At 42.9% G+C, this 15,239-nt stretch overlaps 1 protein-coding gene across 8 annotated transcripts in view; it reads right to left on the reverse strand.

Moving 5' to 3' along the window:
- The window catches only part of ASH1L (ASH1 like histone lysine methyltransferase), a 237,985-nt gene that overhangs the window by 55,496 nt on the left and 167,250 nt on the right, over positions 1-15,239 (reverse strand). For all 8 annotated transcript variants that reach the window (XM_063626691.1, XM_063626693.1, XM_063626692.1 and 5 more), the window contains one exon: positions 7,792-7,886. In XM_063626691.1, the coding sequence (XP_063482761.1) occupies positions 7,792-7,886 (95 nt within the window). The remainder of the gene's footprint in view (positions 1-7,791; positions 7,887-15,239) is intronic.

Raw genomic sequence — 15,239 nt, forward strand, 5'->3', positions numbered from 1 at the left:
CAACCTCCACCACCAGGGTTCAAGTGATTCTCACGCCTCAGCCTCTCAAGTAGCTGGGATTACAGGCATGTGCCACCACACCCAGCTAATTTTTGCATTTTTAATAGAGATGGGGTTTTGCCATGTTGGCCAGGCTGGTCTCGAACTGCTGGCCTCAAGTGATCCACATGCCTCAGCCTCCCAAACTGCTGGGATTACAGGCGTGAGCCACCACGCCTGGCCTACATTGAAGTTTTTAATCTATCTTGAGTTTGTTTTTGTATATGCTGTAAGGAAGGGGTCCAGTTTCAACCTTCTGCATATGGCTAACCAGTTATCCCAGCACCATTTACTGAATAGGGAATCCTTTCCCAATTGCTTGTTTTTGTCAGGTTTGTCAAAGATCACATAGTTATAGGTGTGCAGTCTTATTTCTGGGTTCTCTATTCTGTTTCACTGGTCTATGTGTCTGCTCTTTTATCAGTACCATGCTGTTTTGATTACTGTAGCCCTGTAGTATAGTTTGAAGTCAGGTAGCATGATGCCTTCAGCTTTGTTCTTTTTTTGTGTGTAGGATTGCCTTGGCTATTTAGGCTCTTTTTTGGTTCCATATGAATGTTAAAATAGTTTTTTTCTAGCTCTATGAAGAATTTCAATGGTAGTTTAATGGGAATAGCATTGAATCTATAAATTGCTTTGGGCAGTATGGCCATTCAATGGTATTTATTCTTCCAATCCATAAGCATGGAATATTTTTCTATTTGTGTCTTCGCTGATTTCTTTGAGCAGTGGTTTGTAGTTCTCCTTATAGAGATCCTTCGCTTCCCTAGTTAGCTGTATTCCTAGGTATTTTATTCTTTTTGTGGCAATTGTGAATGAGAGTTCAATCATGATTTGGCTCTTGGTTTAACTGTTATTGGTGTATAGGAATGCTAGTGATTTCTGTACATTGACTTTGTATCCTGAGACTTTGCTAAAGTTGTTTATCAGCTTAAGGAGCTTTTGCTTAAGCAAACACTCCCCAGTGGGTGTTTGCTGGTGTAAGTTTGAGAGAGGTGTGAAAGTTGATTAGACAAAATGGAATCATTCATACCATATCCAACTAAAATGGAGTCAGGAGGCCATGGGGGAAGGCACTAAGGTCCCTGATCCGGGAATTGATTTTGCACTTCAACAGAAAATTCACAAAGATCTAACTATAACTAAGACTATGTCTTATATAGTAACTGCTGCCACTCACCAATGACGACTGTACCAGTGACCTTTTTCTTTTTTCTTTGTTTTTGAGACAGGATCTCACTCTGTCATTCAGGCTGGAGTGCACTGGTGCAATCTCAGCTCATTGCAGCCTCAACTTCCCAGGCTCAGGTGATCCTCCTGCCTCAGGCTCCTAAGTAGCTGGACCACAGGTGCATGTCACCATACCTGGCTAAATTTTTCTGTTCTTTTTAAATTTTTGTATACACGGGTTTTCATTATGTTGTCCAGGCTGCTCTCGAATTCCTGAGCTCAAGCAATCCAACAGCCTCAGCCTCCCAAAGTCCTGGGATTATAGGCTTGAGCCACTGTGCCTGGCTAACCTTCTTCCAACCTTCCTCTTTTGCTCAATACAACCCCAGCCTTTCTCTTTGTTTTTCAGACACACTTAGGGACTACTCTGGTCTATGTGTCCTGAATTGCGATTCTTTTTTTTTTTTTTTTTCATAGAAAACAGGGACTTGATCCGTCACCCAGGCTGGAGTGCGCTGGTGCAATCATAGCTCACTGCAGCCTCAATCTCCTGGGCTCAAGTGATCCTCCTGCCTCAGCCTCCTGAGTAGGCATGTACCACCACACCTAACAAATGTTGTTATTGCTTTATAGAGAGAGGTTCTCACTACATTGCCTAAATTGGTCTCAAACTCCTGGCCTCACGCAATCGTCTCTCCTCGGCCTCCCAAAGTGCTGGGATTACAGGCATGAGCCACCATGCCTCGACTAATTCTTTTTTTTTTTTGAGACAGAGTCTTGCTCTGTCACCCAGGCTGGAGTGCAATGGTGTGATCCTGGCTCATTGCAACCTCCACCTCCTGAGTTCAAGTGATCCTCCTGTCTCAGCCTCCTGAGTAACTGGGATTACAGGCATCCACCATCACTCCTGGCTATTTTTTTTTTTTTTTTTTTTTTTGAGACGGAGTCTCGCTCTGTTGCCCAGGCTGGAGTGCAGTGGCGCGATCTCGGCTCACTGCAAGCTCCGGCTCCCGGGTTCACGCCATTCTCCTGCCTCAGCCTCCCGAGTAGCTGGGACTACAGGCGCCCGCCAACACACCCGGCTAATTTTTTGTATTTTTAGTAGAGACGGGGTTTCACCGTGTTAGCCAGGATGGTCTCGATCTCCTGACCTCGTGATCCGCCCGCCTCGGCCTCCCAAAGTGCTGGGATTACAGGCTTGAGCCACTGCGTCCGGCCACTCCTGGCTATTTTTTTTCTATTTTTAGTAGAGACCATGTTGGCCAGGCTGCTCTTGAACTTCTGACCTCAGGTGATCTGCCTGCCTCGGCCTCCCAAAGTGTTGGGATTACAGGTGTGAGCCACCCGCCAAGCCTAATTACTGTATATTACTCCCAAATAAACCCTTTACTTGGAGATATATATTTATATTATCTGAATATATGTTTATTTAAGGCTTTAAAAAAGAGGCTAGGCACGGTGGCTCATGCCTGTAATCCCAGCACTTTGGAAGGATGAGGTGGGTGGATCACTTGAGGTTAGGAGTCTGAGACCAGCCTGGCCAACATGGTGAAACCCCACCTCTACTAAAAATACAAAAATTAGCTGGGCATGGTGGCACATGCCTGCAGTCCCAGATACTCAGGAGGCTGAGGTGCAAGAATTGCTTGAACCTGGGAGGAGGAGAATGCAGAGAGCCAAGATCACGCCACTGCACTCCAGCCTGGGCAACAGAGTGAGACTCCATCTCAAAAGAAAACAAAAACGAAAACAAAACACACATCTGTGTGCAGGTTTTTCTTTTCAATAGATATGTTTTCAAATTATTTGAGAAAATACCAAGGAGCATGACTGCCACATCAAACGTTTAGAGTATACTAAGTTTTATAAGAATACAATTGATTTTTTAATACTGATGATTTTCCAGTAACCTTGCTGCTACTACTACCAGTAGCTTTTTTTTTTTTTTTTTTGGTGTGGATCTCTTTGGATTTTTTTTTTATATAAACAATCATGTCACCTATAAACAGAAACAGTTTCATTTCTTCCATCCTGATCATTATGATGACTCTTACTCATTTTCTTGACTTAATACACTGCCTAGAACATCCATATAATGCTGAGTCAGAGTGGACAACTCTATCTTCTTTCCAATCTTAGGAGGAAACATTCAACATTTCACCATTAAGAATGATAATAGGCCGGGTGTGGTGGCTTACCAGTATCCAAAACAAAAAAAGTTGATCTCACTATAGGTCCTAGATTCATTAAGAGACTAATAAGGGAATGTTATAAATAATATTATGCCAATATCTTTAATAATTTAGATAAAATGGACAAATTCCTTTAGAAATACAACATATCAAAACTGAGTCAAGATGAACATCTGAATAGTCTAGATCTTTTAAATAAACTGAGTACCTTACAAAATTTCAGTTCTAAATGGCTTCCCTAGTGAAGTCTGGTATATATTTGAGAAAGAAGTAATACCAGTCTTCCAGAAAACAGAGGAGGAAAATAATTTTCCAACTCATTTAATGAGGCTAGTGTATGCCTAATACAAAACTTGACAAAGACTTTAAAAGAAAAAACGACTATAGAACAAAATTAATTCTAAAGACTTCTGCAGAAAGCTCTCAGAACTAAAAAGGAATTTCCTTATCTTATTAAAGACATCTGTAATTAATATCACTCTTTTTTTGTTCCCCTTTTTTTCTTTCTTTTTTTGAGATGGAGTCTCACTCTGTCACCCAGGCTGGAGTGCAATGGTGTGATCTTGGCTCACTGCAAGCTCCACCTCCCGGGTTCACACCATTCTCCTGCCTCAGCCTCCCAAGTAGCTGGGACTACAAGCACCCGCCACCACGCCCAGCTAATTTTTTTTTTTTGTATTTTTAGTAGAGACAGGGTTTCACTGTGTTAGCCAGGATGGTTTTGATCTCCTGACCTCGTGATCCACCTGCCTCGGCTTCCCAAAGTGCTGGGATTATAGGCGTGAGCCACCGCACCTGGCCATGTTTTTTCTTTTTTTGAGACGGAGTCTTGCTCTGTTGCCCAGACTGGAGTACAGTGGCACAATCTCTGCTCACTGTAACTTCTGCTTCCTGGGTTCACGTGATTATCCTGACTCAGCCTCCTGAGTAGCTGGGAATATAAACGCATGCCACCACACCCGGCTAATTTTTGTATTTTTGGCAGAGATGGGGTTTTTCCATGTTGGCCAGGCTGGTCTCGAACTCCTGACCTCAGGTGATCCACCTGCCTCGGTCTCCCAAAGTACTGGCATTACAGGTGTGAACCATCACACCTGGCTGACAATTTATATTCATATACTTTCAAGTTTAACTGACACTTCTGCTGTCTTCAATCTATTAGTAAACCTACATTTTGTTTTAAAATCAGACATATATGTTTTAGTTCTGGGACTTTCATTTGGCTATTCATTTTTAAATTTTTATGTTTCCATTTTTAAGATTTATCTGCTTATTCATTATAAGCATATTTTCCTTTACATCCTTGAACACAGTTATCATAATGACTTTAAAATCCTTGTCTGCTATTTTCAGCATCTGGATGACCTTGGAAATTGTCAGTGTTGAGAGCCTTCTCTCTTAATATGAGTTATATTTTCATGTTTATTAATGTCCAGTAATTTTGGATTAAATTATGGACATTATAAGCAATACATTGCAGAGATTCTCAATTGTCTTATTATCCTATGAAAATAACTGGTTTCGACCGGGCGCAGTGGCTCATGCCTGTAATCCCAGCACTTTGGGAGGGTGAGGTGGGCAAACTGCTTGAACTCAAGAGTTTGAGACTAGCCTGAGCAACATGGTGAAACCCCATCTTTATCAAAAATACAAAAAATTAGCCAAGTGTGGTGGTGCATGCCTGTGGTCCCAGCTACTTGGGAGGCTGAAGCGGGAGAATCACTTGAGCCTAGGAGGCAGAGGCTGCAGTGAGCCAAGATTGCACTACTGCACTTGAGCCTCGACAACACAATGAGACCCCATCTCAAAAAAATAGAAATAAAAATAAAAAATAAGAAAGAAATAAAAGAAAATAAGTTTTTCTTTGCATTAGAGCAAGCAGTTACTGTGGGTGAACCAAAATCTGTAACACTCTCTTCCATGGGGTAGGCAGCAGCTGAAATCCCTACTTAGTATCTTTAGTCTCAACTAACTTTACTGGATTCTGGTTGTATATACATAGTTTAGGGGTCAGTTACCTAGATATGTGGCTTGAGTTTATATGCAAAATTTGCAGTTTCCTCTATTAGCATTTTATCCCTCACTTTCCTGCTGCCATAGCTGTCCTGAAACATGGCCCTTAAATAATCAGTAAGATTCAAGGTTTCTAAGTGCTTACTTGTACTGCTAACTGGGATCTGGCCACAGACAAAGAGCTATACAAGTGGGAAATGCAACCAGTGTGCTTCTCTTCTTCTAATTATTGATTTTTCTTCAGTTTGTGCCTGCTTTTGGTTGTTCTCCAGTGACTCAGGATTACTATGTTTTAAATCTGTCCAGTTGATGCATTTTTTTTCTTATTTATTTTACTTTTTTTTGAGAGTCTTGCTCTGTTGCCCAGGCTGGAGTACAGTAGCAAAATCTTGGCTCTCTGCAACCTCTGCCTCCCAGGTTCAAGTGATTCTCGTGCCTCAGCCTCTTGAGGAGCTGGGACTACAGGCATGCACCATTATGTCCAGCTAATTTTTGTATTTTTAGTGCAGATGGGGTTTCACCATGTTGGCCAGGCTGGTCTTGAACTCCTGACCTCAGGTGATCCACCTGCCTCAGCCTCCCAAAGTGCTGGGATTACAGGTGGATAATTGTTATTCCTGGGAGGGTTAGCCTGATATAATCTACTCTTTCAATACCAAAAGTAAAATTCCTAGTCTTTTTTTTTTCTTTTCTTCTTTTTTTTTTGAGATAGAGTCTCACTCTTGTCACCCATGCCGGAGTGCAATGGGGTGATCTTGAACTATTGGATTCAAGAGATCCTCCCACCTCAGCCTCCCAAAGTGCTGGGATTACAAGTGTGAGCCACCTCGCCCAGCCTAGTTCTTATTTTCAAAGCCTATTTATCATTAGCAGATTTTAGATTTGCTGAGAGCCTGCTTCCACTGCTATGATCTCATTAGAAATACAAAAGACTCTTTCAAAAGAGCTTTGGCACTAATACTAGAGAATAAGGAACTTACTCTTACCTTCATTAAGTAAGCACACGTAAAGTTTATGTAGCTGAGAATTAAACCTTGTAACTTCATGTTGTAGTTAAATCTGTCTCCAGCTACCCAACACAGAATAATTCAAGCAAACTAATCTTTACTGAAGAACTTATTAAATGTCTGCTGATTAAAAAACTTTGCTGGTACTGAACTCTCTCAGGGAGAAAAGGAGATTAGTTAATCAGAATATAAACAAGAGTCTGGTCAAGAGAATCATAGTTGAAGAAAACACTACAAGACATAGGATCAACATCAAGTATAAAATTAAGGTGTTCCTGGTTTCATACTACGTGTTTAATGAACCCCTTTAAAGCAATTTTGTTTAAACAAACTGAATACATGAAGAAAACCTGACATCTACATTCAATATTTTATCCTTATTTCTTCTTTTCTTTTCTTTTTGAGACAGAGTCTCACTCTGTCGTCCAGTCTGGAGTGCAGTGGCGCAATCTCGGCTCACTGCACGTTCCGCCTCCTGGGTTCACGCCATTCTCCTGCTTCAGCCTCCCGAGTAGCTGGCTACAGGTGCCTGCCACCAAGCCCAGCTAATTTTTTGTATTTTTAGTAGAGACGGGGTTTCACTGTGTTAGCCAGGATAGTCTCGATCTCGTGACCTCGTGATCCGCCTGCCTAGGCCTCCCAAACTGCTGGGGTTACAGGCGTGAGCCACTGCACCCAGCCTTCTCCTTTTCTTTCATTTGTATGGCAAATATTTGATAAACTTCTATTATCTAGTATCTTCCCAGGTACTGGGAAATCCAGGGAGAGTAAGAAAGACAATGATCCTGTACTGCCAGAGATTTGGAGAGAAGTAGGATATATTTCAGGGATAGAAACACAACAGAACTTGAGATGAACTGGATAAGGGACAGAAAAAAATGGGATGAACTTAGAATGACTGCAGTGGCAGGATCATGACTACACCATAGCCTCAACCTCCTAGGCTTGAGTGGTCCTCTCACCTCAGCCTCCAGAGTGGCTGGGACTACAGACCTCTGCCACCACGTCCAGCTAATTTTCATATTTTTTGTAGAGACAGGGTGTCACCAAGTTGCCCAGGCCATCAACTCCTGGGCTCAAGCAATCCACCTGCTTCAGCCTCCCAAAGTGCTAGGATTATAGGCATGAGCCACCATGCCTGGCCCAGTGTTATTTATTAAGGCTCCAATGAACAAGATTTATGCCACTGTGACCCCCTGACTATCAAACAGTGTATAAAATTCTTCAGAGTAAGTTTAAGTAAAATGGTACAGAAAGAGCTTGATCCCACCGGAGAAACAGAAATAATAACAAGATTAAAAAGACATTTCCCTCAAACCCAGGAAATACTGTTTCTTCTCAGCAATACATTGTGTGGACTCAGTACTTACCAACATGAATGGGCGCTGGAAATAATCCATATTCATGCTCTCCTGGAGTATACTCCAGCTTCTCTTTCTTTAATTGGATCAATCGACTCTTTGGGCTGTGATAAAAAAAGAATGGGAAACAGTCAGAGTCAAAGAAATTTCCTCCTATGGTCAAATACAGATAACAGATCATCCTATGAGGAGAGGGTACCAAGTACATTGATAAATTAAAAAAAAAAATCTTTACTTCTGAAATTGTCTTTAAGAAAGAGGCTCCTGGCTGGGCATGCGGGTTCACGCCTGTAATCCCAATACTTTTGGAAGCTGAGGTGGGAGGACTGCCTGAGCCCAGGAATTTGAGACTGGCCTGGGTAACAAGTGAGACCCTGTCTCTATTTTAAAAAAAAAAAAAAAGAAAGAAAAGAAAGAGGCTCTTTTATTTTCTCCAACAGTTCTGGAGAAGGAACACAAATTTTAGATCTGATTATAATGACTGCCTTATATTTGGTTACTTTATATCAATACTGTGAAGCAGGTAAGAGGAAAGATGCTCGATAAGACTGAGTGACTTGCCTTGATTTTAATAGTTGGGAAGGAGATTTAAGCTTCAAAACCTCAGTTTCTTGCTCAACATCTACTCACTATATTATTCTCTTGCTTTTACTCCACCATGTCTCTCTAGGCTTGTGTCTTCTACTCACATTATTGGTTTGTTTCCTAAAGTTTAAAATGAGATCTCAAGAGATTTCATAAATATATAAAAGGGGGAAAAAAGGAAGGAAAATGAGAAAAAAGGGCCTTAGAAGAGCCTCATTTAAGATATTATGACTATATTTTAGCTTAAAGTTCCAATTAATTCTTTTTTTTTTTTCAGATGGAGTTTTGCTCTTGTCACCCAGGCTGGAGTGCAATGGCGTGATCTCGGCTCACTGCAACCTCCGCCTCCCAGGTTTAAGCCGTTCTCCTGCCTTAGCTTCCCAAGTAGCTGGGATTACAGGCATGCATCACCACGCCTGGCTAATTTTTGTATTTTTAGTAGAGATGGGGTTTCACCATGTTGGTCAGGCCGGTCTTGAACTCCTGACCTCAGGTGATGCATCCGCCTCGGCCAAAGTGCTGGGATTACAGGCATGAGCCACTGTGCCTGGCCTAAAGTTCCAGTAAATAAGGCAAAGCTGATATATTTCTTTCCTCTAACGAAATTATAACATACTGACTTTTGGCCGGGCGCAGTGGCTCACGCTTGTAATCCCAGCACTTTGGGAGGCCGAGGCGGGTGGATTATGAAGTCAGGAGTTCGAGACCGGCTTGGCCAACACAGTGAAACCCCATCTCTACTAAAAATACAAAAATTAGCTGGGCATGGTGGTGGGTGCCTGTAATCCCAGCTACTTGGGAGGCTGAGGCAGGAGAATCGCTTGAACCCAGGAGGCGGAGGTCGCAGTGAACTGAGATCGCGCCACTGTACTCCAGCCTGGGAGACACAGCTAGACACCATCTCAAAAAAAAAAAAAAAAAAAAATGCTGGGTGTGGTAGTGCATGCCTTTGGTCCCAGCTACTTGAGAGGCTAAAGTGAAAGGATCACTTGAACCCGGGGTCGGGCAGAGGCTGCAGTAAGCCCAGATAGCACACTGCACTCCAGCCTGAGTGAGAGAGCCAGACCCTGTCAAATTAAGAAAAAAAAAAAAAAGGGCATGGTAACAAAAGGCAATGCATGATCATGGATTATATCCTGAATCAGTGTAAGAAAGATTGGTGACTGGACAGGGTGGCTCATGCCTGTAATCCTAGCACTTTGGGAGGCCAAGGCGGGTGGATCACCTGAGGTCAGGAGTTCAAGACCAGCCTGGCCAACATGGCAAAACCCCACCTCTACTAAAAATAAAAAAATTATCTGGGCGTGGTGGTGTGTGCTGGTAATCCCAGCTACTCAAGAGGCTGAGGCTGGAGAATCGCCTGACCCCAGGAGGTTGCAGTGAGCCGAGATTGTGCCATTGTACTACAGCCTAGGCAACAAGAGCGAAACTCTGTCTCAGAAAAAAAAAAAGGAAAGATTGCCATCATAAAAGACATTATGAAGACAACCTTTATTTATTTATTTTTTTCTTGAGACAGAGTCTCACTCTGTTGCCCAGGCTGGAATGCAATGGCATGATCTTGGTTCACTGCAACTCTGCCTCCCAGGTTCAAGTAATTCTTGTGCCTCAGCCTCCCAAGTAGCTGGGATTATAGATGCCAACTACTGGGATTACACTATGCCTGGCTATTTTTTGTATTTTTAGTAGAGGCACGGTTTTATCCATTGGCCAGGCTGGTCTCGAACGCTTGACCTCAGGTGATTTGCCCCCTCAGCTCCCAAAGTGTTGGGATTACAGGCGTGAGCCACGGCACCTGGCCAAGTTATCTTAATAATTCATAAAACAGGTAATAAGCATGATGTGCTTTAGGAAAATATTAAATGATTTTTAATTTATTTACTCTCATAATAATTTATTATGATTAATATTTAAACAAGTATAAAATTCTTTAGTATCAAATAACCAGAGGAAAAATAGGATCAAAATCATACTGACAGAGAAAGAAAAACTGTCTTGGATTTAAAACAATGTTCCAGTAAAAACAATATATTTATAAAGACTGTTATGATCTGAGTCTATTAATATAAATCTAGGAGGCCGGGCGTGGTGGCTCATGCTTGTAATCCCAGCACTTTGGGAGGCCGAGGCGGGCGGATCACGAGGTCAGGAGATTGAGACCACGGTGAAACCCCATCTCTACTAAAAATACAAAAAAATTAGCTGGGCGTGGTGGCGGGCGCCTGTAATCCCAGCTACTCGGAGAGGCTGAGGCAGGAGAATGGCGTGAACCCGGGAGGCGGAGCTTGCAGTGAGCCGAGATTGTGCCACTGCGCTCCAGCCTGGGCGACAGAGCGAGACTCTGTCTCGAAAAAAAAAAAAAAAATCTATCTATCTATCTATCTATCTATCTATCTATCTATCTGGGACTATAACATAGATGTACTTAAACACAGCATAGCTCACTCAAATGCAGATATATGTAAAAGCACTTTATAAACAGCAAAGGAGAATACAAACATAACTTAATAGATATAATAAATGTTGCTCATAGAAACTGTTTTGGATAGAAATATAAAGTCATTTGTCATTTGATAGTGATACATTCTGACAAATGCTGTGTGAACATCATAGAATATACTCACACAAACCTAGGTGGTATAGCTTATAGGTCCTAGGCTACAAACCTGTTAGCATGTAACTGTACTGAATACTGCAGGCACTTGTAACACAATGGTAAGTATTTGTGTATCTAAACATTTCTAAACATAAGAAAGATAGAGTAAAAATATGGTTGTAAAAGATGAAAAATGGTACACTTTATAGTATAAAGTACTTACCATGAATGGACCTTGCAGGACTGGAAGTTGCTCTGGGTGAGTCAGTGAGTGTGTGGTGAATGAATGTGAAAGCCTAGGAAATTACTGTACATTGTACAAAAAAGCCAAAATACTAGGAAAGCCATGACATCACTAGGTGATAGTAATTTTTCTTTTTTCATTTTTTTGAGACAGGGTCTCATTCTGTCTCCTAGAGTAGAGTGCAGTGGTAAGATCTCAGCTCACTGCAGCTGCAGCCTCAACCTCCCAGAGTCAAGTGAACCTCTTGCCTCAGCCTCCTTGCCCTCCAAGTAGCTGGAACTACAGATGCATGCTACCAAGAAGGGATAGGACATTTTTATTTACTTATTTATTTATTTTTGTAGACATGGTGTTTCACTATGTTGCCCAGGCTGGTCTTCAACTCCTGGGCTCAAGCAACTTGCCTGCCTTGGCCTCCCAAAGTGCTAGGATTACAGGTGTGAGCCACTGTGCCTAGCCTACAAACTTTTCAGGACAAAATTTGGCACTTAATCCATTTTGAAATGTCTCTCTTGGGTAGATATGAAATTGATGAACCAAAATAATTTCCTCGTATTTGTTACCACATGAGAGGGCAGATGCATTTAAATCTCTTTAAGGAGATTTTAAGTCATAGATATTTTAGTAATTATATGTAGAAAATGCTGCTGGGTTCTACAAGGCATCCAAGTTGAACAAAGGGTGGCCCTGGCCATAAGAAGCTTACAATTTGGTGGGAAAACAAGTATGTATGCAGATATCTAGATTATCTATCAGAATGTGATAAAACTTTGAGGCCGGGAGCAGTGGCTCATGTATGTAATCCAAGCACTTTGGGAAGTAGAGGCAGGCAGATTACCTGAGGTCGGGAGTTTGAGACCAGACTGGCTAACATAGCTAAACCTTATCTCTACTAAAAATACAAAAATTAGCCAGGCGTGGTGGCTACCTGTAATTCCAGCTACTTGGGAGGCTGAGGCATGAGAACTGCTTGAACACAGGAGACAGAGGTTGCAGTGAGCCGAGATCGCACCACTGCACTCCAGTCTGGGTGATAAAGTGAGGCTGTCCCACCCCAATCCCCATCCCCCCAAAAAAACAGAATGTGATAAAACTCATAACACTACTTACTAGGAGGAGATACTAAGTTCTACAAAAGGAGAAAGAAAAGTAATTGTAATTAGGAAATAATTAAGAAAACTTATTTGAAAAGATAAATGGGATTTTGACAACGAAAGTGAAGTAGGGAAGGTAGTTCATACTACACAGAGCACACATCTAGGATAAACCCCAGGAGGAAAGTGTATGGAGGAAGTAAGGAAAATGATCAGATGTGGCTAAAGGAACAAGTATTTGAGGACTATGACTGGACAAATAACTAGAAAAACAGGTTACACAAGATAAGGGTGGGACTTAAATATTATGCAACAGTTCTGCAGGAAGTAACAAGATTTCAAAGAAATCTAGGTAGGGAATAATGACCCCAATGAGGACATATGCTGGGTGTGGTGGCTCACGTCTGTAATCCCAACAGTTTGGGAGGCTGAGGCGGGCAAATCACGAGGTCAGGAGATCGAGACCATCCTGGCTAACACGGTGAAACCCCGTCTCTACTAAAATTATAAAAAATTGCCGGGCGTGGTGGCTCACGCTTGTAATCCCAGCACTTTGGGAGGCCGAGGCGGGCGGATCACGAGGTCAGGAGATCGAGACCACAGTGAAACCCCGTCTCTACTAAAAATACAAAAAATTAGCCGGGCGCGGTGGCGGGCGCCTGTAGTCCCAGCTACTCGGAGAGGCTGAGGCAGGAGAATGGCGTGAACCCGGGAGGCGGAGCTTGCAGTGAGCCGAGATTGCGCCACTGCACTCCAGCCTGGGCGACAGAGCGAGACTCCAACTCGAAAAAAAAAAAAAAAAAAAAAAAAAAAAAAAAAAAAAAAAATTATAAAAAATTAGCCAGGCATGGTGGCGGGCGCCTGTAGTCCCAGCTACTTGGGAGGCTGAGGCAGGGGAATCGCTTGAATCCAGGAGGCAGAGGTTGTAGTGAGCCGAGATTGCACCACTGCAATCCAGCCTGGGCGACAGAGCGAGACTGTCTCAAAAAAAAAAAAAAAAAAAAAAAAAGAGGACATATTACTTCTAAAGAGGAAGAGTCTTAGAGGAGTGATTTGTCCGAGGTCACAATATAGTGATTGTGGAGAAAGACATTAAATAATATTTTGAATGCCTACTTCATGTATGGAAAGCATTTTAACATTGATAACTGAGGCCGGGCGTGGTGGCTCACGCTTGTAATCCCAGCACTTTGGGAGGCCGAGGCGGGCGGATCATGAGGTCAGGAGATCGAGACCACGGTGAAACCCCGTCTCTACTAAAAATACAAAAAAAATTAGCCGGGCGTGGTGGCGGGCGCCTGTAGTCCCAGTTACTCGGAGAGGCTGAGGCAGGAGAATGGCATGAACCCAGGAGGCGGAGCTTGCAGTGAGCCGAGATTGCGCCACTGCACTCCAGCCTGGGCGACAGAGCGAGGCTCCGTCTCAAAAAAAAAAAAACAAAACATTGATAACTGAGTAACAGGTACTATTTATGATTGCCATTTTAAAGCTGAGGACACTGAGGATCAAGGGTTGCCCAAATCAATATAACTTGTCCAAATTCATATAACTAGCAACTGATGAAGCTAGTATCTGATAAATTCTATAACCACAAATGACTATTCTATTCTATATTCCACTGGCAGTTAAACTTTTTTGAAAATACTATTTTCATAAATTACCTTCCTAAAGATGTTAACATTTCTCTCAAAACAATCTATCAACCAAAGTACAGTCTACTTTCTGGAACAGATTTATTTTGCTAATTTTACTTAGATAAACATAAATTTACATATTTCAGCATAATCAACTATTTACAGGGAGAGACGGTCCAGACCCATACAAAAGATAAATTAAGATCACGCCAGTGATGTGGTGGCTCATGCCTGTAGTCCCAGCACTTTGGGAGGCTGAGTCAGGCAGATCACTTGAGGCAAGGAGTTCGAGACCAGCCTTGGCCAAGAAGGTGAAATCCCATCTTTACTAAAAATACAAAAATTAGCGGGGCATAGTGGTGTACGCCTCTAATCCTAGCTGCTCATGAGGCTGAGACACGAGAATCGTTTGAACCAGGGAGGTGGAGGTTGCAGTGAGCTGAGATCGTGCCACTGCACGCCAGCCTGGGTGACAGAGTGAGACTCTCTGTCTTAAAAAAAAAAAAAAAAAAAAGTGTTAAAAAAGATCGCCTGTGGCCGGGCGCGGTGGCTCAAGCCTGTAATCCCAGCACTTCGGGAGGCCGAGGCGGGCGGATCACGAGGTCATGAGATCGAGACCATCCTGGCTAACACGGTGAAACCCTGTCTCTACTAAAAAAAAATACAAAAAATTAGCCAGGCGTTGTGGCAGGCGCCTGTAGTCCCAGCTACTCGGGAGGCTGAGGCAGGAGAATGGCGTGAACCCGGGAGGCAGAGCTTGCAGTGAGCCGAGATGGCACCACTACACTCCAGCCTGGGCGACAGAGCAAGACTCCATCTCAAAAAAAAAAAAAAAAAAAAAAAAGATCGCCAGTGGCCGGGCATGGTGGCTCACACCTGTAATCCTAGCACTTTGGGAGGCCAAGGCAGGTGGATTACTTGAGGTCAGGAGTTCAAAACCAGCCTGGCCAACATGGTGAAACCCTGTCTCTACTAAAAATACAAAAAATTTGCCAGGCATGGGGTGGTGGGCACCTGTAATCCCAGCTACTCAAGAGGCTGAGGCAGGAGAATTGCCTGAACCTGGGAGGCGGAGATTGCAGCAAGCCAAAGTCGTGCCACTGCACTCCAGCCTGGGTGACACAGCGAGACTCCATCTCAAAAAAAAAAAAAGACTGGTGGGGCGCGGTGGCTCACGCCTGTAATCCCAGCGCATTGGGAGGCCAAGGTGAGTGGATCACCTGAGGTCAGGAGTTGGAGACCAACCTGGCCAACATGGTGATATCTTGTCTCTACTAAAAATACAAAAAATTAGCCGGGCATGG

This window comes from Symphalangus syndactylus, chromosome 12, assembly GCF_028878055.3.
Source record: "Symphalangus syndactylus isolate Jambi chromosome 12, NHGRI_mSymSyn1-v2.1_pri, whole genome shotgun sequence".
In the NCBI taxonomy this organism is placed as follows: Eukaryota; Metazoa; Chordata; class Mammalia; order Primates; family Hylobatidae; genus Symphalangus; species Symphalangus syndactylus.